Source organism: Bemisia tabaci, chromosome 5, assembly GCF_918797505.1.
Source record: "Bemisia tabaci chromosome 5, PGI_BMITA_v3".
Classification (NCBI taxonomy): Eukaryota; Metazoa; Arthropoda; class Insecta; order Hemiptera; family Aleyrodidae; genus Bemisia; species Bemisia tabaci.
In genome coordinates, this window is record NC_092797.1 from 45167267 (window position 1) to 45193176 (window position 25910).

Below are 25910 nucleotides of genomic sequence, written 5' to 3' on the forward strand. Positions count from 1 at the left end.
ATACTACTATACCCGCTACAACGTCAACTTTTTCATAAAAACGGGGAAAAACCACCAAATAAAATTTTCCGTCCACATTTCTGTTAAAACACATGCGGAAAAGCAATTGATTTCATTTTTTGGTCGAACCGAAAAAAGAGATTGAGCCGCTTTTTCCTTTCTCGAAAAAGCTTTCCATCGATGAGACGGAGCAGAGGTTCGGTGACAGCAGCTTTTGAATGCGTCAAGGCATCGACATGCAGCCAGCATGCGGCCCTTTTTTTCAATTTCATTGTGCACATGTGCTGCAAATAAGTTAATGACGGTGGGAGTAATTTTCCACGATCATCACTACTGCCTGACTTCCAAAATTTTTATATTTTACCCCAGAAATTTCTAAAAATCCACCGGGCCAATTTTTATATTTTTCCGGTGATCGGCGAATTTTTAATTCCTCGGTCTACTAGCTGATTTTAAGTTCCGAGTGATGACTCGGGTCTTCTACTTCTGCGAAGTGGTCATTGAGGGTTCACTTAGCCCACAACGAAAGAGATTTTGATAAACATAAACTGATTCAGAGATTATGTTGTAGTTGGACATAATTTAATCGATAGCTATCTATTCTTGACATTCAAAGTATTGGATGAAATTATATAAAAACGGATCCAATTTAATATACGATTCCCACCAAGATCAAAAGTAATTTTATTTAACTTGATTTAAGAATGAACTCGACCGTTTTATAAACCAGTAGACTGAAAATGAGTTTATGCCGATCTTACATGCTATTCTGATTGTTTTTAGTATTTCTTTTGTTTTAAGTTTGAATTGGCTCTGTTTGGCTCCTTAATAAAGTACCCCTTGATTTGTGATTTATTATTCCTCCTTCATTTTAATGAATTTTTAAGTGTTACCATTTAAACTGGTGTCTGTTTACTCGAAATTGATTCATACCTGCCGAATGCGTTCTTAACCTCACGTTGTTCCGAAAATTTGTAGGACGAAGCAAAGGATGCCTTTGCTGCAGTGATATAAACGAGAGCACATATCAGATGAGACAGTAATAATCATTTACTACACGCGTTGCTTATCAAGTATTGAACTTGTTCCTCAAAGGTTTTGAATGAATCGGTTATTTCCTTTCTTTTTCTCGCCCTCTAATACACGTCTACATCATAGGCACTGTTTTTTGATATAAGAATAGGATGAGCAAAAATGTCATATCTTTAGTTGAAACTCAGATGTAGGTGAGGAAAGATAGGCAAAGATTTGAAGGTGCCCACATTTTTGTGTTAACTAGCATTTCATGAAATAAGTGGGAGCATATCTCATAGTTTCAGTTCCAGAGTATGTCGACCTAAAAACTCGTCATCACTTTTATTTTCTAAACAAGACTTCACACAATACAAGTTCCATGCATAATTTTAATTTCAAGACGTAAGTTTTACGGAACGTAATTGGGGGTGGGAATACGCTACAAGGATTGTTTATTAATGTTAAAGCGTGCCTAAAAGCACATCATAGCATACCGAAACATGCCCATCACATCTCTAATATTCTGCCAGTGCAACAATGCCAACATTTGAGCAAGGTCTCTGTGAATAAGTCAATTTTGTTTAGAGTATCAATGAATTTTTGTTCATTTTTAAGCTGATTCCAAAATATCTGAGTCACGCAAAGAGAATAGCCGTCTTACATCCAGGAACTTAAACAAAATTGATAAAAAATCAACAAATGATAACAATATTTCTACACATCGCAGAGATTCGTAAAGTGAAGAACGACTTTTTCGTTCGTTTTAAATCTCATAGATTTAAGATGGGCATCTCTATTGTATTCATAGGCGTCACGTCAAAGGCTTCTTATCTACACCATGGTGCTGAAGAATGCAATAAAAAACTATAAAAGAGCAATTCTTATCTGTAGGTCTAGGTCACGGAGAATCAGCCGTTATTAGCTGGCAGAATCTACGGGTGTAATCCTAGACGATAATGGCGTGTGCCGCAGATATAGAGGCGATTCATTTTATCAATTTCCATTATTGTACGCACGCGTAAATAAATTTGGATCACATGAAACGCTAAAGTTTTTGGCCTGGGCAACCAAAGTTACGGCCGTGACAAAAGTTCAAACTTTTTTTTAGCATCACGAGACTCACATTTCTTCCTGAAGATTTCAGATACCTGGACCAATATTCGATTTCTACCATCGAGGACTTAGGTTACCCAAGCCAAAAACTTGCCCCTGATCCTCAGTTCAGTCCTTAAAACCTAATACTTTTCTCCGTGCGTTACTTTTAAGCTTTTTTCGCAAGAATCCTAAATTTTAAAAGTTCATCGTGAATTCGAACTTGGTGACTGCGAATGAAATAGATGTTATCCGTTTGAGGGAATGCCAAGCGATTCTTGACATTTTTCACATCTTGGATGGGCAAACTTCACGTGGATTAGTGTTTTCGGTGGCGTGACGCGCTCTGCGATTTATCGATTGATCTGTCATTTACACCTATGGAAAAGGGTCGATAAACACGGCAATCGCGACGAACACCTTAATAATCGATTCTTTACCACAATTTCAAATGTAGATGTATCGATAATCAATCATCCACGCCTCTCCACTGAGCGTTTTATCTCATTTTTGAGGCCGGAATTGAGGGATTCGTTCCGAGTATCAAGGCGGCGTACTCGTCTCTCTTTACTCGTACACCAAATAAATCGCTTTAAGTAGCTTTGGCTTGGTAGCTTAACCTTTCTAAGTTATAGTCGGTTTCCGGTTGTAGACATTTCTATTGTACAGATTGACAATAGAGATTTTAAGGAGGCCACACAAAATGAATATAAGTATTTTTGACTGATAAACTAAAACTGCAAGTAATGCTCGGTAAAAAGGGAAGAAAATATCTACGCTATTTTGCACTTGATACACTAATTGCATGCTTGTAACTGTCGAGAAGCTACCTAAAACTCCATCGAAGTTTGTTGATTATCAACGGTTAAAAAGAGAAGACCAGTCAAAGAAAACATTATGAAGTGCGTATTCTTGTGGTACCTAGCTCCAAGCAGCCAGCAATATTAATTACACACTATCAATTTGAGTAGTAAATGTTATCAATTAATTAATGACTGTTGTTGGTCAATGGTTTGTGCCTAAATATGCAGGATTTGATGCAAGAATTTAAGTCAGAACAACGCTACGTCACCAGAGACAATAACTTGGGGCTTTTTATACTTTTTAGTACACAAGATTTTTTTCCATTTTATATTGTGAAAACCATCAAGAAAGAATTTTCAAAATGCCGCTACTTAGTCAATTTTGGATATGTTGCCAAAAATTTGGGCAACCATCAAAATCTCCCACAGGCAGATGTCCAGAAACTTTGAATGTTTCTAAACTTTTTACCTCGAATCCTCTTTTTACGCACTGAAACAATTATGAGCGTCCTCGTGTTACATAAGAGGTGAGACACAAACTAACCCAAATTTTGTGTTGATTTTGGATCCTAAAATTTGTGTTGTATTCTCCTAACAATTTAAAAAACGTGTGTTATTTTCATCATTAATAGTATTTCTAAATAAAAATATCAAACAAAAAACCAACACTTACGTGAAAAATACAATTGAGAACACTCCCGCTTTATCCCGCGGATTTACTTTATAACTTTTTGTCCCCGTCTCCATGTGCGGTCTTCGGGTCAAAAATCATCGAATCAACACTATCACAGTCGTAAAATCACATAAAACACCACAATCGAACACGTTCAGAGAGAACCGAGCGTAATTTCATGCAATACAGGAGCGAGGGAGAAAAACACTTGAACTATTCACTCGAGCAAATCGACCTGTCTCCTATGAATCGACGTGTGCGGCAGAAATTCCGGTCCACCTCGCGTCGTGAGTGATCGGGTGTTACTCCTAGTCGGGATTACTTGTAATTCACCGGTGATTCAAAACGCCCCGAGCACGCCGCGCATGATCGGCTAATTATTTAATAGCTTCCTCGGTTTTTGGCGCCGCGCGAAATTCGAAATAGGGCGGCCAGACACTCCGACGCGACCCGGTGCGATGTTGTCTCAGGATTGGTGTTGCGTTAGTGCTGCGCCTTTTAGTCTGTTTGCACGTCTTCGCGACTACCGATGACACTGCCGCTATCACCGAGTCCGTCCGAAGTGTCACATTTCTGACCATAAAACTGCCGTACTATGGAAAAACGTCGTATGAACCTTCAGGCGTTGCCAAATTGTCTTTGATAAAACACAAATTCCGTGGTGAACTTATGAATCCAAGTCTCCAGAGAGTGGTAAAATGATTGGAAAATAATCGAGCTACAAGTCAAAAATAAATTAAACAAATAATATCAATCATTCATTTTAATCATTTTACCATGTTCTTTGAAAGTCAGCCAAATTGACATTAAAATGTATTTTCAGAGAATTTTGTTCGTATTTTGATCTAAAGTTCCTCAAAATTTCAAGGAAAAATATTCATAACTCTCCTAAAAATAAACATTTTATCAGAGGAAATTCGGCAACTCCCGAATGTTCATACGACGTTTTTCCTTAGGGCAGAATAGAACTCCATCTGAGCGGGATTAACGATGTATCCACCCCTAGATGCTTTTTCACTTCTAATGATTTCTGAAGTACAAAAAAAAATGAAATAAAATAAAAACATATTGTTTTTTCCTTCGGAAAAAAACACTGAAAGAGAGAGGTCATCACTTTTAAAATTAACTGCTAGGTTTCCATAATCAACCCCTTCTCCACCCCCAATATTCACCACCCTAAATAAAAAAATAATAATGCAATTACTCTCGATTATTCTGGCTTCTTTTTTGAAAATGTATGGCAAACACGCGTTTCAACTCCCAAATGCGGCTTTTCAGTGCCAAAACTAACGCTGAAATACTAAAAACATTAAAAGCAGTAAAAAATTCATCGATTGTCCCCGCAAAATTGGGCATATTTCAAAAGTTCGTATCACATTTTTAGAAGAAACAATTAGAATAAATAAAAAATCGACCGATTTGCGAGCTTGCACCGTGCTAAATTTTCCATTTGTTAAGAAAAATAAATGAAAAATATTGTATTTTTCTTGGAAATACACTACAAGAGAGACACTCTTGAAATCTACCGCCAGGTCTCCGTAATCAACCCCCCCCCCCCCCCACACACACACACAATATTTGCCACCTTAGGTCTGCGGCTCTGATGGGACCATCTGCCCCTGAATTGGACGTATTTCTGTTAAACGGAACCAGGGACGTGTAGGTAAGATGGGGTGTGCTCATGGCGAGGCCCATAAGAAACTGTGTAGAAGCGGGTGTGATTCTTTATGGGGAGATGGAAAAGCGGAATTTTCCATCAAATCAAACGGAACTAAGCGCCAAGTGTATGCGACACTCATGAGTCGTGGGAATGTGGCAAGAGCGTTGTGGACAGGGATCATGAGTTAATGCTGCTACGTTAAGTTCGTCGTGCCCGGTCGTCGCGTCGCCCGTGACGTCACTAGCGCTTCATCATTCCCATCCATTCTTACGGCCGTCAACTAACGAGCACACCGCTTCCTCCTCACTTGTCTCTGGTTCCGTTCAGCAGAAATACGTCCAGTTGGGTCCTGACCTACATCTGGATTTTCTGGGATGAGCGAGGGTTATACCTGCCTACAGAAGCATACATCATTTCAAGGAATAATTCACGGATAAAAAGTATCATAGGTCTGCAAAATAAGACTTACATTAAAAATAACATTTTTCCCCACTTTTTCCTGTTCCCCTGAGCTGATTAGCACCCCTCCTTCCCGGTGCAATTTAATTTTGATACATAAAAGACTCTATAAAACTGAATTTCTCGGACTACGGTTCCCTTAAAATCAACTTTTTACCTCTTACTTCCCATTTTTTGGTTAATTCTTTCTTCCGATGGTGTCATATATCAAATATCCAACCGAATATAACTGCAAAACTCTCTGGTGTTCCCCAGGTATTCAAAAACCTCAAAGAATAATTCCGAACCTAATTGTCCTCAACTTCATAATGATGGTTTGGGAATGAGTTGTGCATCTGACAACGCTTCGACCATCAAAAGTTTTATCCTTGCGGTGTGCGCAGGACGCATTCGTAATGAAGCAGGACACATTGACAGTAGATCATACTTACCTCCAGCGTTGGAAAACTTCTACGGAATGTACTTAAATTTCCATCAATCATTGCTCGTCAAGTTTTAAAATCATGTATTGAATAACATGCACCTGAATGGAACTTCAAAACTGGAGCCTCGTCCCTCTTCAGACTACATACGAGTAGAGACTACAAGCTCAGTAATAGCAGAGCAGTACTTGGAGTGAAATACGTCCGTGTCCAGTTAAGACATAGAATGTAGCCAGTATTGTCAGAATATTGTCAACCTTATCTGATATAAGACGCTGTTAAAGCTAATTAAGCTTCAACCCAAGTCTCTGTGGCAACGAATTTTATAAAGAAAAACGCATTGGCAACCTGTAAACTTATGTTATAAAGTCCTGCCCACATTATTATTATGAAGGTAATTGTTATTATGAAGTTAATTAGTTTTTCAATAATTCTGATTGTTGCTAAATATAAGCAACACCCAATCAGAACTATTGAATGACTAAACAACTTCATAATAGCAATTACCTTCATCATAATCATGTGCGGATAGGACTTCATTCACATAGGTTTACAGGTTGACAATGCGTTTTTCTTTTTTCACTATTCTTTTAATCACGTCGGGCCACCATTTTGTTCCTTATATTTTTCTTTATAAAGCTCGTCACCATGGAGACTTGGGTTTAAGCTTAATTATAGTTTTATTAGACCGATGAAGTATAGTATGTGCATATTATTGGCAATGCAGGAAAGCATTGGTGTGACTTTTTTGCGATATATCGATCGATCTGTCATTCAAACCTATGGAAAAGGATCGATAAACAGGGTGTTCAAACATCGCCACTGCAGGAAAGAAGAAGGCTTACAATTAGTCCAAAAATGTTAAGGAATGTCATTGACAGCAGAGAATAGAAGAGAGTATAACGAACATCTTGGTTAGCAAAACGCCTGAAAATGTTGAGCCTGTGTAAAATAATGACGTTTAAGGTATGCAGTTCGCAATATTCGAAAACGATCCGTTTTAATGTGTAATACGTCATATGTAGGGGATCAAATTGCCGCATTAATATGTAACTAATCCTCGGCACTGTCGTCCGTTTTTTATGTATTTTATTGAGCAAAATACATTTTTTGTAAAGACTTTACGAGTGTTTTTGCGGTTCCTTTAACTTAGTTATAACATACACCAGATTTACAACACTTTTTTCTAATTTACACCACACTTTTTTACCGTCGTTAGTGGCACTGGTGCGAGTCGTGACGCATAGACACAATGGAGGAGCAATGCTTTGCACGACGTTGACATGATCATAGCGCCTTCATGCAACTAATCGTGCTCCACGGATATGCATGTTGCATACTCAAAAGTTGAAGGCGCTTTGGTTTTTCTCGCCCAATCTTGCACCGCGCCGCTGCCCTACGCTCTGAGAAAAACAGTCTTGTCGTTAATGATTAGAGAACTTATTTCATTACTCCAGAGTAATGTATTAAAGAACCTACGCCGAAAATGAGCACTAATATGGCACATAAACAAGGCATTCACTTGCGCATATTCACTGTTTTCCATCGAATTCTTGTAATCTGCTTCCACTGAAAATTGTAAATCTTTGAACTAAAGCCCCTTTTCCCGTTAAAGGTCACATACGTACAAAATACTATGATTGCAATCTTGGATAAACATTAAAAGAAAAAGTGCTCCTTGAATTTCGTGGCAACGCATTTTATAGCATGTCTTTTTCAAAGTATAATCACTAAACGTTTCTGAAATACTAATGAGATACTCAATAGATATTGATTGAATACTACCCTATGTATGAGTTTTATTATTTTTGAGTGAAATATTCAATAATTTTACGCAAACTTCAACCTATGACATTACCTAAATATGTTTATGCTAGCTAATTGGTCCTTGATTTGTGTGAGAGGAAACTAGGCGCAGGGTTCAAGTGTTGAGTTTTGCTTTGTGAGTTCTGCGACTGTCACGATTAAGAGATGTCACCTTCGATTAAAAATCAAAAATAGTATCCATAACTTGACAACCCTGCATACGCCCACATTTGGTTACTGTTCCTTGACCCTGCACAACTTGAATCTCTTTTAATGATATGTGATTGAGATAACTTACACGGAAAGACTCACTTTTTCTGTGCAAGTATGTTCTAAAATTGTTCAGAAATCATATGATGACGAAAATTATTTTAAAGATATGAAATAGTGCCAAAGCGTTTAATGCAATGAAATATTTCATACACTTACGTATTAACCTAAATTGATCTTTTGATACGAGACGTTAAACTTCCTATTTGGTCAAAAAACCAAAGAAAAAGGAACATTAGACGTGAGTCTATGTAAAAAAGAAAGAACTGAAAAACTATGAAATGTAGATGGTAATTTTTGTTTTAAATTTACATTTTTCAGCGAGTAAAATAGAAACTATTAATGAATAATCGGGTTTTTCCTCCAAGACAAAAGAAGTTGCACAATCTTAGCAACATTGTAATGCTATAGTGGTTCTTTTTTGCAAAATGCAATCAATATAATAGAAAGAAATCCACTTGCATAAAATTTACATTGCAAGTAGACTTCTTCCGCATCCTTGTATCCATTTCTCGTATTGTTTTAAGTAAAGCTCTTCCTCGACGTATGGAGAAAGTCCTTTAGAATGTATCTGCACTTTCTTACTTCCTCAGGTGAAAAATCTATTAACATTGAGTTGTGTAATCGAGCATCAAGTATCGACAAGATTGCCCTGCCCTTGATAAAATGTTGATGACGTGGCTGATGAGACCCCCTCCTTGGTTATCCGTCAATCGTCATGTCGTTATCTTCCCGACAAGAGTCCTCTTGAGATGTTGCATCAGAGGAACTTGTAACAATTATCAACCTGTATAAGTGGGCTCATTTAAAATGATCACACCCTGTATCTCCGGCAAGTAGCAACCGTTACAGAGAACGGAGTAATAGAATAATTGATAAGTATTTATACGATGGTTATTTTCGACTTTAAGTGATGATCTAAGAGCACTAACCTTCTTAGCAAACTTCATAGATGTGCACTTGTCTTACCAAAGAGGAAGGAAAATTTGCATTTTTTCAGTTTACATTTTCTAGCGGAGATGAATGGAAACTAATAAGACTTTGGGTTTTGACACTTGACTCGACGTTCTTAGCCAATCGCAATCGTTTGCGTGGAGGAAAGGACGAGGAAGAAGTTTTGGTTGATAAAGGGCTGGACACACTTTCAATGTGATCGCTTCAAAGTGATAACTGTTCAGTCAAGTGTTGCCATTGATGCGCTTCAAAGGAGAGCGGCCCGATTTGAAGCTCATCAATCAACTTTCGACTAAACAACCACCACTTTGAAGCTTCACTTTGAACGTAAGCCCGGCCCTCACTGGAAAAAAAGAAGAAGAAAAAAAAAACCACATTGGATCTAGAGTCCAGACTCTTAAAAACATCGACAAGAAAAAGTACTCCTGATTCAATCAGAATCTAGCTTAAATCAAGAACCAAGCCTTTTAATTTAAGCAGATTCCGTTTTGATGCAAGCAAAAATCCGATTGATCAAGAGTATTTTTTCTTGTCAACGTTTTCAAGAGTCTGGACTTTAGATCCAATGTGGTTTTTTTCCAGTGCTGAAGAGATCTACGACAAGCTTTTTTGGGTCAAAACATACTAAAATCGCGATGAGCACGTCAGAATAAAAGTCGTAAAGTTTATTTTTTGTCCGTACCATTCATGAAGATAACACGATTGATTTTAGAATGACCTATATTCGTAGAAATATATCTCTCATGCAGTTACCTGCAATTAAGTTTCCCGAGAGTGAGATGGACCTAAGAATTCTCGCTTACTGAACTGAAAAAAAAACAAGAAGAAAAAATCCAACATGAGTATGTTGGAAAAGCGTGCCGAATAACTGAAATGTTGGACAAATACCTCTTATTTTCACGTCTTTGCTTTTTGCATCAATTGGTACTTTTTGCTAAATTTGGGAGAAAATATTGATTCATGAACGTTGAATGTAAATTAATTTTAAAGATTCCATCCAATTATCTTGATTTTAAGCTGATATGCGGCATTTGCGCACGACCGTGATTTGGGCGAACTGCCGTGCATCGAAATCGCGTTCAGTTAATCTCTTTGGATTTCGAACTGTAACTTCTCTCCTATTCGGCCGATTTGTACAAATGAGGTCTCTTTTTATTTGTACTTCAACGGAAAGTAAAGAAAAACTCGCTAAATAGACGGAAAACAATTTTTGAGAAAATTTGGTGGATCCTGGCATCACGGTGAATGGTTAATCGGTTAATCGCCTCGCCGTCTTTTATTGCCTTGCTCGAAACCGGACACCCAAAGCTATATCGCGAGATAACTGTAGTGGTTTAAGTGGATTTCGGCAGGGGCATTGGTTAGTACATAGTATAATGAGTCACGAGGCTCATCACAGATTGCACTTACTGTGCAAGACGCTCATTGGCTTTAGAGTTTTGGCGGGAAAGAAGGTTCTAGAGTTGAGTCCTCCGAGCGTAAGAAAGCTCCTATGAGGTTTCTGTCAAATTGAATAATACGGTTTTAACAGAAAAATGTTCTCAAGGGTTTCCAATTAGCAGTTCATTAGATTTTTTGGTAAAAAACCATCAGGGCTTGACAGTATAATGGTTCAAAGACAAAGAAACGGGTGCGAGGAAAAAAGTATTTGGACGACCAGTTGAATAGCATTGGTTGATCTGTGTGCTGTACTATGGTACATCCGAGTGATTTCAAAAAGCGAGCCCTACTGGCACGCTTGAAAATCTTACAAGCTGTTATCAATCTTCCTTACTTTTTGTAATCGTTTGACATCATTTACTTTTTCCGTTGTATCAAAATTAGTATGTTTTAAATTTTTCTTAATTTTTTATCTATTTTATTGTAATTACACGTGAGAAAATTATTGATAACAGCTTGCAAGATTGTTTTTTTTAAACTTATATTTTATTTTCTTTCCTTTTGCTGCAAACACAGTTGCCAGCGACTAAGAACAATAGAGCCCGTGAACAGGAAAAAAAAAATGCGAAGATTTCACGAACAAAAGAGGGGGTTTCAAATTTTCTAATATATTCAACATGATCCTCTTTCAATTTTATTTGTGCTAATTAGTTTTCATCTAACACACACACATCTAAGATACATTCAACATTATTTTTCTTTGCTCAAGTTTGGAGTATGGGCATTTTGAAGTTAAGGGCTGAAACCTCTGAAAATAATTATTTATGATTAAACGAGGGGATTAAAATTAAAAATTGTACCCTCGGCTGAGTCCCAACATACATTCTGAATGTATGAGTGAAGAATGAAATGCTAGAATAAAATCTTCATCCTTGTATAAAACATCGATATTGAGTTCATAGCTTTAATGCACAATTCAGTGTAGAATTATTTGAATTTGTGAAGACGGCATTTCGTCCTGTCTTTACAAGTGGGGGAAAGCACATCAACTTTGGACATAACTTGTATCTGCCCGGTTACCACCGGTTGTACAGAGAGCCGCATGCATACGCCTGAACAGATGAAACCCGCCACGCATACCTGAACGTGTGGCTGCTGAGGCCATATTTTGAAGGCGCGAGTAGTTCCACTAACATATCAAAATGCCATGCCGTTTTATGCTGATAATCGTGTCGTCCACGCTAATCGCATGCAACATTTCTTAGTTAAAAACGTATTACACTGGAGACATTTTTCAGGAAGTTTTTTCTACAAAATTTAATCAAATAATTTTAAATCTATCCTGAACGTGCGGACTAGAAACACTTAAGTATCAGTACTTGTGCGATTTTGTCATTGTGTGATCAAGCCACAAAATATTTAAAAATTCAATGAAGTTATAAAAGTAACGACATTTGAAACTCTTCTTTTTCTTAAAAAAAGACAGTTTTTACCGCGGTCTAGCACACTGCTCTTAATAATTTGCGACACCCTTAAAAAGTGTTTTCTTCCATCCTATTTACATTAGACAAGCCCCGTTTCGGTAAATTATGTACTACGACTCTCCAGATTTTAATATAGGGCCGCGAACCCTCTAAAAAATAACCATAACTGCCATTAATTTCGATGGATTTTATAATACCTCCATTAATAATTTTGAGGCAAATAAAATCACACAAATTCTAAACACATCCGCTTTCTTAACATCAATACAGAGGTGTTGAATATTGCCAAAAAATCCATGATCAGTACTGATTTACTACCGCGAATTGCTCTTTTGCTTCAAAATCGGGGTTGGCGACGCGTAACCGACCGGACATTTTCGGCCTTTAAAGTCTCATCTTATTAAATACAATCATAATTCATCATGCTTTTTAGTATTGATAAGTTCAGGGACATCAATCCTATTGATTTATCAACTTTGTTTTTAATCGTTTTGCTCTAATTTGTTTATAACCCACGGCGACACGACTGTTCCTTTTATCGTGAAATCAACTTACGGTTGAACAAGTCAATTTTTCATAATTTTTCCAAATATTGTAGGGTGTCAAAATTATATCTGCAGTGAAGATTTTACACCGAATTCTTCAAGACAATTTTTTTCACTTCTTATTAAATTATTTTCTAATCTTTGAAACGATTGTCCAAAAATCATCGGCTTCGAAGTAAAAACGCTGTATGAGCACTCGAATGTTGCCAAATTTACCCTCGAAAAATATTCATTTTTTAAGAAGTTTATGAACATTTTACCTTCAAATTGTCAGACTTTTTAGATCAAATTACGAACGAAATTCTCTGAAAAATTGGGAAACAAATATTCACAAAGTCTCTTAAAAATTCGTGATTTGTCGTAGGAAATTTGGCAATGTCAGATAGCTTATATGGCGTTCTTCCTTAGCACGGCAGTATAGGACACAAAACAGGACAATAAGAGAGCCCAGCCAATTACTTATGGCCGAACGGCCGAAATTTAAAACTATGTAATGCGCCTGTTGATGGTCGAATAGTAATTTTGGGCGTGCCGCAATTTTTTCACAGGTTCTTTCACCTTGACGACGGACAATCTGCCCACAGACCAGCTCTGAGGCGTGAATGATCGATTAACGATATTTCCCATTAAAAGCTGCGGTAAAGAATCGATTATTAAGGTGTTCCTTGCGAACACCCTGCTCATCGATCCTTTTCAGAGGTTTAAATGGCAGATCAATAGATATATAGCAATCACACCACGTCACTGCCAAAGACATGCCATTCGCTCCCTGCACCTTCATCTCAAGTTTTTGATGCTGCAGATGAGGAGGAACATAATCCTACGAATTCATAATTCCGTATGCATAATCTAGGAAAATCAAGAAAACTAAATTGAGGAAAGTATGGGGCTTTCAATATTATAATAGAAAATTACTTATTCCTTAAATTTGAATTTTCTCCCTGTAAATATACCTTAAGAGTCGGCCAGTGGCGTGGCACACTTTGCGATTTATAGATTAATCTACTTTTTAAATCTATGGAGAAGGATCGATAAACAGGGTGTTCGCACGAACACCTTAATAATCGATTCTTTACCGCAGCTTCAAACGGAGAGATTTTGATAATCAATCATTCACTCCTCGCCACTGGAGCCGGTCAAATTACACAGTGTGTGTCGCCTATTTGGACTACATTTTGCAATTAGGAACTATAAATTCCGGGCCGGTTTAAAAACAACGTATGTGCCATTACTTTCCCTATGCACATGAGTGTTTATTCAAATGAGCCAGCATTGATAGGTCCAAATTGCAAAATGCAGTCCATTTGCAAGTAAAAGTCTCTGGATGAACTCACTGTGCTAGTGTTGTCAGTTATGACATATATACCTTTATCATCACGAGATGCTTCTATAAGGGTACGAGGTGGCCTTTGGGGTGGTTGGGCTACGTCACGTAGCGGCCAGGAGAGGACCCTTTAATCAAGTAAAATGCCCAAGATCTCAACGGATGCGCCTTTCAAAGTGCATACATTGAATGGCAATTTAAATGCAAAATAACCTATACCTATGATATTGAGGCCTAAAAATCAGCTCTAGTGTTCAATGTGTAAAATTATTGTACATTAAGCATATTAAGAGTGAAATTGCGAGGACGAGCGTGGCATGTGTTTTGAAATCTCCGTATGTCATAGATTTTATGAGATCAAACCAACGCTATTGTGTCATAATTTATGTGCGTACTTTCCTCCATACACAGAGACCAGGGAAGTTTGGGAGGTATGACGTTGAATTTTTTTTCATTTAAAAAATAAAGGACGACATGAAGCACGTGATATGATGCAAACCGAGGCACGCTCTTTTCCAGTTTCGCCGTCGATATTATGAGAAGATTTTACTAAAGAAAAGAAGAAGAAGAAAAGAAAAATCAGAATCACTTTGACTCCCATTTATGTTACAGAATACTCATTCATCGGGGAGAAACACTCATTTCTGACGCCCAGGCGTAATATTTCTCTACCCATGAACTGAGCGGCTAATCCAATAAATAATGTCTGATTGATATCTATTGATGAAAAGTTGATTTAATTTCATCACTGTATGTAAGTATCTGACTGTTGCAAAAATTTCAACAGCAAAATTAAAAAGCAACAACTTCTAAAAGCATGGCTCACATAATTAACTCGGTTGTGATTTCTAAAATTTTCAGTCACAACTTCGGTGAAAAAGACGAAGAAAATTGAAAGAAATTATATGTGATCCCTTTAAACAAAAAACACAGATTTGGTGTTGACTCTGTTTTTATTGATTTATTTTTTTGGTTCTCGTTGAAATTGTAGGACTATTGCGATATAACTGAAAAATTGAAGTGAAACATATTCTTTTGAGAGTTAACTCATAGAATATTTATGTCAGAAATTTGAATTTAATTGAAGGAACAAGTCGGTGGCTGCAAGATGAAAGTTGTGGCTTACTCCATTTCTGAAACAGAGAGAATTAAATGCATTAGCGTTGATATTATTACTAAGTATCTTTTTTCAAGTACAATTCTATTGAAGGAAAAAAATATTACGCACTTTCTGAGATTGTCACGCAATTTTTTCAGATGAACAAATGCTCTCTTCAAAATATCACATAACATAACTGTTTTGATCGTAAATATGCCGTAGCATCAATTGGACTGCATTTTGGAACTGTAAATTCTGGCTCTACTGGAAAAACACTTATTTGCCTAGGGAAACTAATGGCACATACGTCGTTTTTAAACCGGGCTTGAAATTGTAGTTCCAAATTGCAAAATTTAGTCCAATTACTCGTATTCGTGCTTAAAGAAACTGTGTACATAGGGTTTGCATGCAACATATTTCCTTTCATCATAAGTACGTCTAATTTTTCTTAGAGTACCTTCATCCATCTTAGAGTTTCTTCATCCTTCCTTATTATTCATTCTGCGTAAACTAGACAGCCATACTTGAAATGCACTGAGAAAATCATACTGTGTAAGATTTTCCGGCTCATTCAATGAACTTGCCTCGTTTTGAAGGAAATCAAATATTTCCAAAACTCGCCTAATCGGATACTATGATTTACAAATTTCGCGTTTGAGAGCGGAAGCTCAAAAATGCACAAGTATCGTAACTTTTTGTGTATTTAGGAATTCATGTCGAACTTTCTAAAGTACTCGTCGTGATTTTTGAGACACTCTCTCATTTAAAACCAATTTTTTTATTTTTAAATTTTTTTTTTTCGCTCTGAAAATAGTTTTAAACAAACTCACTGTGACAAATTCCGCGATTCTTGTTTAGATGTGGCAATACTTACATTTCTTGACGTATGCGCCATGATGATGGGCGCCGTGGTAGGTGGAGACGACAGGAGTGTCACTGGCAGCGTGGTGGGAAACTGAGACATCATGGTGGGAGACTGAACCATCATGGTGGGAAACTGAGACATCATGGTGGGAGACTGAACCATCATGTTGGGAGACGGAGGCACCGTGGTGAGAGACTGAAGCACCATGGTGGGCGGCAGCGGAACCATGGTGGGAGACTGAAGCATCATGGTGGGCGGCAGGACCAGCATGGTGGGTGACAGGGACAGCGTATGCGGCAGGAGCAGCATAGGCGGTGTGATGAACAGCAGCGTGGTGGGCTACGGGAGCAGCGTAGGCGGAGTAAACAGGAGCGTGGTGGGCTACGGGAGCAGCGTAGGCGGAGTGTGCAGCAGCGTGGTGGGCTACGGGAGCGGCAACATAGTGGGCGGCAGGGACGGCGTAGGCGGAGTGAGCGGCATAGCCTACGGTAGCGCCATGATGGTAGGGGGCATGCTTATAGAGAGCGTATTGGGCGGAGGCCAAAGAGGCGACAGCGGCGAAGATAGCAACGACCTAAGAAATAATGAAATAATAATTATTAATAAAAAAATAAAAATAAAAATAAAGACAATACAAAATTAAATAAAAATAAAGACGGAAATAATTGAAGACATTTTAATATAGAGCAACACAAATCCAATCTCCTGAAATCCTTTATGCATGCCGATGGCCAAATTGCGAAACCACTTATCTTCATCATATTTTTCCAAAATCTCCGCTCCTGATTTAGATTCGGAGATAAAGAGACCGACGCACAGTGGATGGAGTCAATAGGAGAGGTCGGACAAAATTTGGAGACTTCAAACGCTTATAACTCGTCTATGCAAAACTTTGAGGCTCTAAAAGTGGCTCCATTAGTTTCTTCATGAAATTTTCTTCTAGAAACTCCCCTTGAAATTTAAATGGTGACGAAATAAACACCAAACCTTGCAGTTTAATCAAAAATTCCATGCCCGACCTCTCTCATTGACTCGATCCACTGTGCGACGTTAGGCTTGAAATTAATACAGAGCATCCCTCTGACAAAGAGGAAAAATCAAGGAAGTTTTCTAGAAATTACGCACATTAGCTTCCGGGAGAAAAAATTAAGTATGACAGGAAATCTACAACGGAAACCTACAACAGGAAATCTAACAACGTTGCAAACGGTTGCAGAGGTTTCGCACTCGGCCATCGATGTGTATACAGTTGTCGATTTTACAGCGCACCGGTCCGCTCTGCGACACCTACGTGCCACTAGAATCTGTAAAGGTAGACATTCTCTGGAGGCTGCCATCCTTCAACCTCTCTTTGGGTGTCATCTATCTACTTTTTAGCTGGACACCCTCTACTACGAACATACCTCTAGAAACCCACTCAAAAACCTTTTTCAGGAACCTGGTCGGTCATCCTCTGCACATGCCTATACCATACCAACTGTTCGATCATGAAAGGCTTCATCATCTGACAAAACCTGAGATGGTGGCAGAAGTTACAAGTACCAATGCAACTCAGAAAAAGAATCTTAGATGTTACTAGGTTCCTGACAATATATGTATGAAACCCAGGAAATCTAATAGCCAGTATTAGATTTCTGGCAGTGATTAGCACTCGGGTAGTAAACGTGAACAGATCATTGACAACAATCTAGTACTGGCTACTCGATTTCCTATAGGTCAAAAATATAAGCAGGAATCTATGGTGACAACTACCGTCCTTTTTTATTCGGGTAGCTCCCTGAGGGGCTTTTGGGGGATAGGGGTTTTGGCGGTTAGATTTTGCAAAGCGTTAATGAGTGCATAAAAGCGGCTTTGTTGAGTGTCTCAAATCGTCGCTCCTCTGAAGTAAGGGCGTATCTCGATTTCCACATGAGCCCTAGAAAGCATAGAATTACACGGAAAACAGGGCTCATGTTCAAATTGAGATACGCCCTTACGTCAGAAGAGCGACGAAATGTCTCATATACAAAATTCAGTTGGAAACTATTTTGAAAGACAGTGAGTCCGAATTGAGCATGATAATGTTGAGGTCTTATCGGCTGCTTTAAACTTTCAATAAACGGCCAACAGGTCCTGTTTAAAATTTTAACTGAAAATTTACTTTTCGAGAAATCCTACAAAGATCATTTAATCTTTCACCTGCAGTCTGACTTGGAATTCTCTTACGAATAAAGGTTAATTTCATAGGAAATAATTTACGCTATACCGGCGAAGTGATTAATGAGGAAAGAATCTTATTATAGGGTTAATTTTATTCAATCGGACGACCTAATATGAACACTCATTTTGTAAAATCCTCTGCGCCAGTAACAAACCTGCTGATAGTTTAACTCTCAAAACTGAGTATCCGTTTCGCTTAGGTAGTTTTAAATTAGGAGTTCAACATTTTGCGCCTCTCTTGAAAAATGTTGTAAAATGTGTACTCAATCAGATCGCTCTGGTGTGTAAAATTGGTAAATGTAGAAAAGTTGTCATTAACTCATCAGGTCGTCATTCGAAAGCACTGAATTTACCCGAAAAAAGGAATCGAAGTATACGAGAACTTGCGAGAACTTGAATTTTAACAAATCTTTAACATTTTGGATTAAAATAACACGCATTGAAAAAAAGAAAAATAACGGAAAAAATCGAAGTGCTCCCAAAGCAAGGATGTCATCCTAAAAACCCGTCAAAGTTAAACTTTAAACAAATAAAAAATTAATAATGATTTTGCTGATTAATATATTCTCCATTATTATCGTCAAACAGGGAGTGCACCTCACTGACTTAAGTATTAGGCTTCAAACACTTACCAACTTGAACATGATGAGGGTTTGATGAATTTAGTTGTATAGTTTGATGGAGAATCACACACTGCGTTTAATTACTGGTGAGACAGTGAGACTTTCGTCTTCTTTTTATACAAGTTCTGGATGGATTGGGGAGAAGAGGGATGGTGGTGAACTAAAAGATTCCAAACCGGATTTTAGAAAATTCGAGAAGAATGAATCAACAAAACGCTTTGAGAAGAAGCTCCTTATTTTTTTAAGCCGAGAAAACCTTATCTTGGTTCGGTCTGGAGAAGGAAAGTCGAATATTCTGCACCAATCGTTTTTGGTTAGAGCGTTGTATGAACATATGTATGTTGCCAAAATTCATAGGGGGTGACATTTATTTTTAAAATATATCTAAATTTATTTGTTCAAAAAATTTCTATGTATCGCCATTTATGGGATGCAAGCATTTGGCAAATGTAATAATTATTGTCAAATTTGCACAAAAATTTGGAATTTTTGTTTTCGATGTAAAACAGTCTGCGTTACTCTAGGAACCTAATTGAGTATTTTTTCGATTATTAGTGCAGATGGAAAAGCGTAGAATTACATTCAATCCAACAACTTTGGGCCACTAAACCGGCATGTTTAACTTTAAATGGCTTAATCTGAAAACTGGGGTTTGGTAAGTGTAAAACCTCAACTTGTAACTCAAGTTTAGTTTAATACTTTTTTCGCGTTTTGTGACAATATGATCGTAAGTTTCTCCTCTCTACAATGGTGCAAATATCTAAAGTTGGAATTTTTTGCACCAAGCCGCTGCTTCCTATGAAATACCTCACAGGTATAATGCCGTATTGTTAAAGAAAGAAGTAAATGCACAAATCAATTTTTGAGAAAATGGACTTTTCAACGTCCCAGCAGAAATATAATTGAACGAATTCTCTGTTTTTCTTTTAAATTAAGAATTATCAAAAGACTATAAAAAATTGTTCGGTTGATTTATAATTGTAAGGTGTTGGAAATCTGCCTGTTAGGATATCATTTTACTGAAGACAGCAGTTAGTGCAACTCTATCGAGGGAAAATATGGACTTACTGGTGGTTTTTTTTTCTAAATGAACTTCAATTTTTCCGCACTTACAGCTTCCTCACACCTCTCGTTTTTACAAGCATGGACATTCTGCTGTTTTGGCTTGGTTTCTGCAGTTTTACTTTGATTCACTATTAAACAAGGTGGTGTTGTTGGGTCCGCACCATTTTGCGTCGGAAAATTGTGTGAACCTAGCACCGTTTCAACGCCTTGTCACTAACAGTTCGGGTCATTTCTTAGTCTTTTTTTCTCATTTACTATTAAATATAATCCACTTTAAATCGGTAAAATTTGAAGGAAATTCAATATTCAAAATTTAGACGTTTGTTTCTTTTGTAACGCGGCAGTAAAAATCATTAAATTGGCCTGTATAAGCATCAAGGGTTTTAGCGTCAAATTACAATTGCTTATACAAATTATTGATTATGTGATGAGATTTGGTAACGCTTGAATGTTCATAGGATGTTCTTGCTTACCACAGCAGAATTCCTTCGATTTCCTTCATCCATTCTTGGTTTGACATCACCCAGAAAACAACACTCAATATCTCCATATGAGCCGCCGAAGAAGTGGTTTCTAATTAGATTGGGAGCTCATACTGAATTTAAATCTCGAGATTTTCCTCGATACTGGCCAATCAAAGCTGTCAGATTGTGCAATTAAATACAGATATTTTACATGGGTTGAGATGGGGGAAAGTGCTGAAATTTCAGCTCTTTCTGGCAACTATCGCACAGCTGGTTCGGGTTTGTGTTCAGATAAGGATGCATAATTAAAAATGGGGAACTGGTTGAATCTTTTCGCTTTTCCGACAGCTTCATCTCGATTTCGGGAGGAGGGGGTGAAGGGTTCTTTTGTCTCAAGGAGTGGAAGTCGGTTCAGAGGCTCATGCATTTTTTGGAAATCGCATGCATGAGGGAATGAGAGAGATGGAGAGAGGGGGAAAGAGATTATTTTCAAGAGAGTGGAAGAAAATATTTACATCACTGATCCGAGTCCAAATCACTGATCGGATCACGGTGGGTGACAAATCTGGTTTCATTCCAAATAAACGTATAGCCTGGCATACGGACTATTAATTAGCATTGATAGACAAAGTTATATACAAAGGAGATAAAGAGAAAACTCAGCAACCTCAACGGTGGAAAATGGTGGTTGGAGTAGAAAAGATGTAAGTAATAGACTACTTATAGACAAACCACGAGAAATCCTAAAATTAGTCAATTATTTTGCCATTTAATCATAACAACCACCCGTTCCAATCAATCAGATCGCTGCATTTTCTCGTTGTCTTCTCTGTTGCTTTGTCGATCAATTACAATAATCAACACACAAATTCGTAAATCATTAAGGGCACGCCACTTTCCTTAGACCGCACAGCAGCGCAGCGGTGCGGTGCAAGAGTTGGTAAAAAAAAACCAAAACGCCTTCAACTTTTGAGTATGCAACATGGACATCCATGGTGCACGAATAGTTGCATTAAGGCGCTATGATCAGTTCGACACTATGATTGGATCACCGTGGGTTGCGTGTCAGAGTTTATTCCAAATGAACGTAGCCTAACATGTGGACTGATTATCAGAATATATAGATAAACCTATAGACAAAGAGAAAACTGAGCAATTTCATTGGTGGAAGCGGTTTGTAATGGTCAAAGAATGTAAGTAACTGACTAATTAAGGGCAACCCATAAGAGACCTTATAGTCAGTCCATCATTTTCCACTTTGGTCTATAAAGGTCACCCGTTTCAATCAAAATAAGTCAACAAAAGGTTCAATCAACAATCGGCCTCGAGACAAGGTATGAAATACAACCACACAATGCTTCTGTATGTTTCCTCTTCAAAATTTCATGAGGAAAACGAATCACACAACGGGTAGTCTAGGAATCAAATCCTAAGTAAGATATGAGCGTTTACAATTAATATTTTTTAAATGGTAAAAATAGAAAATGACATTTTGTATGATGTAACTTTCATTCGGATTGTATTTCGCAAAAAGGAACCAGGAACATTGCCATGTTGTTGAGATCGTGCAAGTTCGCCCTTAGCAATATTACTACTGTAGTCATACAAATATATGAAATTTACATGGTAATTTTGTCTTAAATTTACAATTATTGGCGTGTAAAATAGAGAATGTCTATAGATGAACAGATTTCCTTCCAAGACAAAAGAAGTTGTACAATCTCAACAACATTGCAATGCTCTTGGTTCCTTTTTGCAAAATGCAACCCAATAAATCTGCATTATGAGTACTTGCTATAACATCTTCAGGGGGTGATTTCCAAACTTCACGTTGTGCAAATCTTTTTTAAGTTATATTTTAAAGAGAAAAATGCGCTGGATTGATGTAATTTAAACCTTGTTTGGTGGCTAATTCGTGTTCAACGACCGAAATTACATAAAAATCACTTTTTAAAAAAACTAATCGCCATTTTTCAAGGTAAGGCCTATTTTCGTTCCCATTTGCCAGGGATAGTGGGGCATTGCGTCGTTTTCTTTCATATGATGACATATTTTTAAGCTTCTTTTTCCGATGTATTTTGCCTTATTGGAAAATGTATCGAGTCTATACCTATGCATTGCGATATTAGTTTAGGCCCTTAGGTGCTTTCTGTTATGAATTATGTTTATCAGGTGTCGTCTCAGAAATACCGATCCGTTTAGAAAGTAATATGAAATAAAAATTCATTCATGTAACGGTAAATTTATTTTTATTTTTTAGTCAATTGGACTCAATGGTGACATGTTTGAAAAGTGGCCGAATAAGCCGAAAAAAGATAAAAGGCTAAAGTTGTCGATATTGACAGGTCCTGAAAGTATAGTCACAGTTTTTTTTTTGTTCTGTTGGAATTAGCAGACAGACTTTTAGGACTTGTGGCAGACGGACAAGGAAGAGTTAACGAATGGATGTGGGTATGGAAAGCCGATTATCCGATTGGCGACGCACAGTGGGTCGATTCAATTTGAGAGGTCGGACATGAAATGTTTGACTAAAACTGCAAATTTGGATGTTTATTTCGTCGCATTTTAAAATGGTTGCTCCTGAAAGAAAATTTCACGAGAGAGCCAATGGAACCATGCACTTTTAGAACCTCAGAGTCTTGTAAAAACGGAGTTACAAGTGTTTAAAGTTTCCGAATTTTGTCCGACCTCTCCTATCAACTCGATCCATTGTGCGACGGGCACACGTGGGCCCCACCCACAGCAGGGTCAATCGCCTGATCAGTCATACACTGGAACGAGTCATAGGGAGAGATCAGTCCTAAATTTCCTCTCGCTAACTACAAATTTTGATGCTTACTACCTTACATAATACATTTTAGGGTGTGATTGTTGAAGATACTTTCAAGAGAAAACCAATTAAACAGCTTTTTACACTTCGGAATAACGAATATATAAGCTTTGAAATTTTCACATCATATCCAGCTGCTCCCATTGGCTCAATCCACTGTGAGACGCGTAATCCCATAAAGTATAGGATATGAGTCAAAACAACGAACTTGTACTCCAGTCTGACACCAAGGTTCCCAGACAGTGCAGTAAAAAATGAATGTTTAACGTGGGGTTATATGAGGGAAAAGTGCTGTTTTTCAGCACTACTTAGCAACAATGTTCGACATGAACAAGTGTGACACTGCATGAGTCTTGCCTTTCGCCCAAACTTGAAGAGGCCATTCAACCCGGAGAGGATTTCTGACCGGCGCGCAAAAAGCGCCTTCATCGAGGCGAGAACGCAACCATATATGCAACCACTCTCACAGAATTCTTCCTTTCCCAGAGAAGACGTAGCTACATTTGGACTTACTTATGCTAAACGAACCTATGTGCAAATGAATAGAATATAACCGAACTGTGTACAGCGCAAACCCAGCGCACACAGTTCCTTCCAATTTAATTCATTTTAACATCGTTCTTTTTAGCATAAATACGTCCACTTCAACGTTGTAAAAAATACAGCCGCAGAAAAGTGGTGGAAATTGCAGGGTGTTCCAAGCTAGAAATATTACTGATTTCTCTGTTGATCACACTCAAAAAGTAACGAAATTACGGAAAGACGTTGCATGCAATCATATTCTTTAATGAAAAATTGAATTTTGTGAGTCAATTTTGCAACCCTAGAATGGACTTGCAATCCCTCGTATGGGGTGCGCCTAGATGAAAAATGCTCTCATTTGACCTAAGAGAAATCTCGTATTGGGGAACGTGAAATAGGTTTATCTGATAAGGTAATTATGAATAGTCGAGAACACATTAATTTTAATTGAAAACTTGAGTCGGAGCCTGTGCAAAAGTTTCTGAAAAATTTAATGAGAGATATTCCCCACTTTCATAGGAGCAAATTCTGCAACATTGAGAAGCTTGTTCGGTGTTTTTCTTAGGCACAAAACGACACATAGGCGATTTTTCAAGTTGGCAACACTGTTGTTCCTCAATTTAATTCCATTAAAAATATCGCTTTTAAGTCAGACAAGCTCTCTCACAAAGAATCGATCGTTTTACGTACATTTAAATGGAGAAAAAACAGTGGTGCAATAACACATGACGGTACACTGTGAAACTAATATTTACTTTCGGAAAGGCAAGGGCCCCAAATAAATTGGCCAATACTTTTGATCATTTGAAAGAATTTTTTAGGGCAAATGTGAGTGAAACTTGGTAAAGATAAGGAGTGAAATTAGGTATGTTCGGATAGGGTAAAAATTAAAATAGAAAAGGTATACCTCAATTTTTCAGAAATCATTATGGTTTTATCAGAAACAATGAAAAAATTTCACAAACGGTTGCTCTGATGACTCAAAAAGAACACCGACATTTAGTATGTACTTTTCCAACTCACTAGCACAATCGAATTCAAAAGAAGTAGAAAAAATGTCTTGCAATTAATTGATCAAATTTTGAAGGAAATATTTTAAATATGAAGTCAAAAACAGATAGATAAATGCCATAAGATTCTTATTGCTATCGATGATTCGTCTTTCATATCGGAACGGCCACGATGTACTCGAATGAATGAGTTACCACGAACCCTGGAGTCACATTAGGACGTATTTCTGTCAAACGGAACTATGTACATTATGACGTAAGCCCTGTTACGCTAAAGACGTTAATAGTCTGTGACGCTACATGTCTTAAGATATACTAAGTAACTAACTAACTATATTCGTATGGGTCTCAGGGCTCATGTCTTAATGCACATAGTTCCGTTTGGCAGAAGTACGTCCACGAGATATATTTTCAAATCAGAATTGTCTTTCATGCCGTTATGGAACGGGCGCCTGTAACGTAAAATTGAACTGATTATAGTGCTTGAACATCATATTTACTTTGGAACAGAATAGAGAGGAGATTTAATTAAAATATGGGTAAACAAGGCTAAAAATGATTAAAACACTAAAACAGCTTTAAACATTAAAACAGCTCGAAACGTCCTGCCTTTTAGTGTTTTAATAATTTTTTAGCCTTGTTTACCAATATTTTAATTAAATCTCCTCTTTATTCGTATATTCGGGCTATGTTTTTGTGCTTCATCGTCTTTGGAACAGACTATTTGATTTCAGTGTGATGGAAGCAATTATAAGTGCAGTGTATCAAACATCCTACGGAAATTTGGAGGGTAGAAGACCCTCAAAATGTCTGTCTCTTGGTGTTGATGAAAATCCGCTATTTTTTTAGTTATCTCGTATTCATCAGTCTTACAGTTTCATTACATTCTCCAGGTTATGGTTCAAAGACGTATTCAACGTTGAGTTTTTTGTTTATTTATTTGAGGTGTATTTGTTAATTTTTTCATACATCGATAAACTATTCAAACACAACCTATTTTTCATTTTCGGATAAGAGACCACGCTCTCTTTATGGCTGAAAGTTGAATATTGTAACTTCACATCTTTTTCACATTTTATGCAAAAGCGTCTCTCTGTAAAAGAATAGTACTTAGAGTAATAAGAATAAAAGGGAAAAGGAGACTAGAGGCATTTGGAAGAACGGTTGCAACCCTTCTACTTTTGACTGTTGATAATAATTTATCATGTCCTATATATTTACCCTGTTCGAGACCATTCCTACAGATTTTAAACGGCTTTTTTCAAAACATAATTATTATTTTTTGTTTTTTTTTTTTTTTTTTTTTTTTTTGAATAAATTAACTTGTGTTTTTTTCAAAATTCCTAA

At 37.4% G+C, this 25910-nt stretch overlaps 2 protein-coding genes across 3 annotated transcripts in view; both read right to left on the reverse strand.

Moving 5' to 3' along the window:
* LOC109030846 (ATP-binding cassette sub-family C member 4) overlaps nucleotides 1–4010 on the reverse strand; it is a 38930-nt gene extending 34920 nt beyond the window's left edge. The window contains exon 1 of the mRNA XM_019042030.2: nucleotides 3583–4010. Within this exon, the coding sequence (XP_018897575.2) occupies nucleotides 3583–3656 (74 nt within the window). The 5' untranslated portion in view covers nucleotides 3657–4010. The remainder of the gene's footprint in view (nucleotides 1–3582) is intronic.
* A 10864-nt stretch (nucleotides 4011–14874) lies between these two features.
* On the reverse strand, nucleotides 14875–24784 carry LOC109030933 (uncharacterized). 2 transcript variants are annotated; one of them, XM_019042174.2, is made up of 3 exons: nucleotides 18682–18900; nucleotides 15860–16424; nucleotides 14875–15019 (listed from the first exon to the last, which is right to left on the reverse strand). In XM_019042174.2, coding segments are annotated over exons 1-3 (579 nt in total). In that variant the 5' UTR covers nucleotides 18694–18900; the 3' UTR covers nucleotides 14875–15017. The 2 variants fall into 2 exon arrangements, 1 of the variants encoding a protein (XP_018897719.2); XR_011899980.1 differs by lacking the exons at nucleotides 14875–15019; nucleotides 18682–18900 and adding an exon at nucleotides 24461–24784 and having other exon boundaries at nucleotides 16289–16424.
* Nucleotides 24785–25910: the final 1126 nt, after the last annotated feature.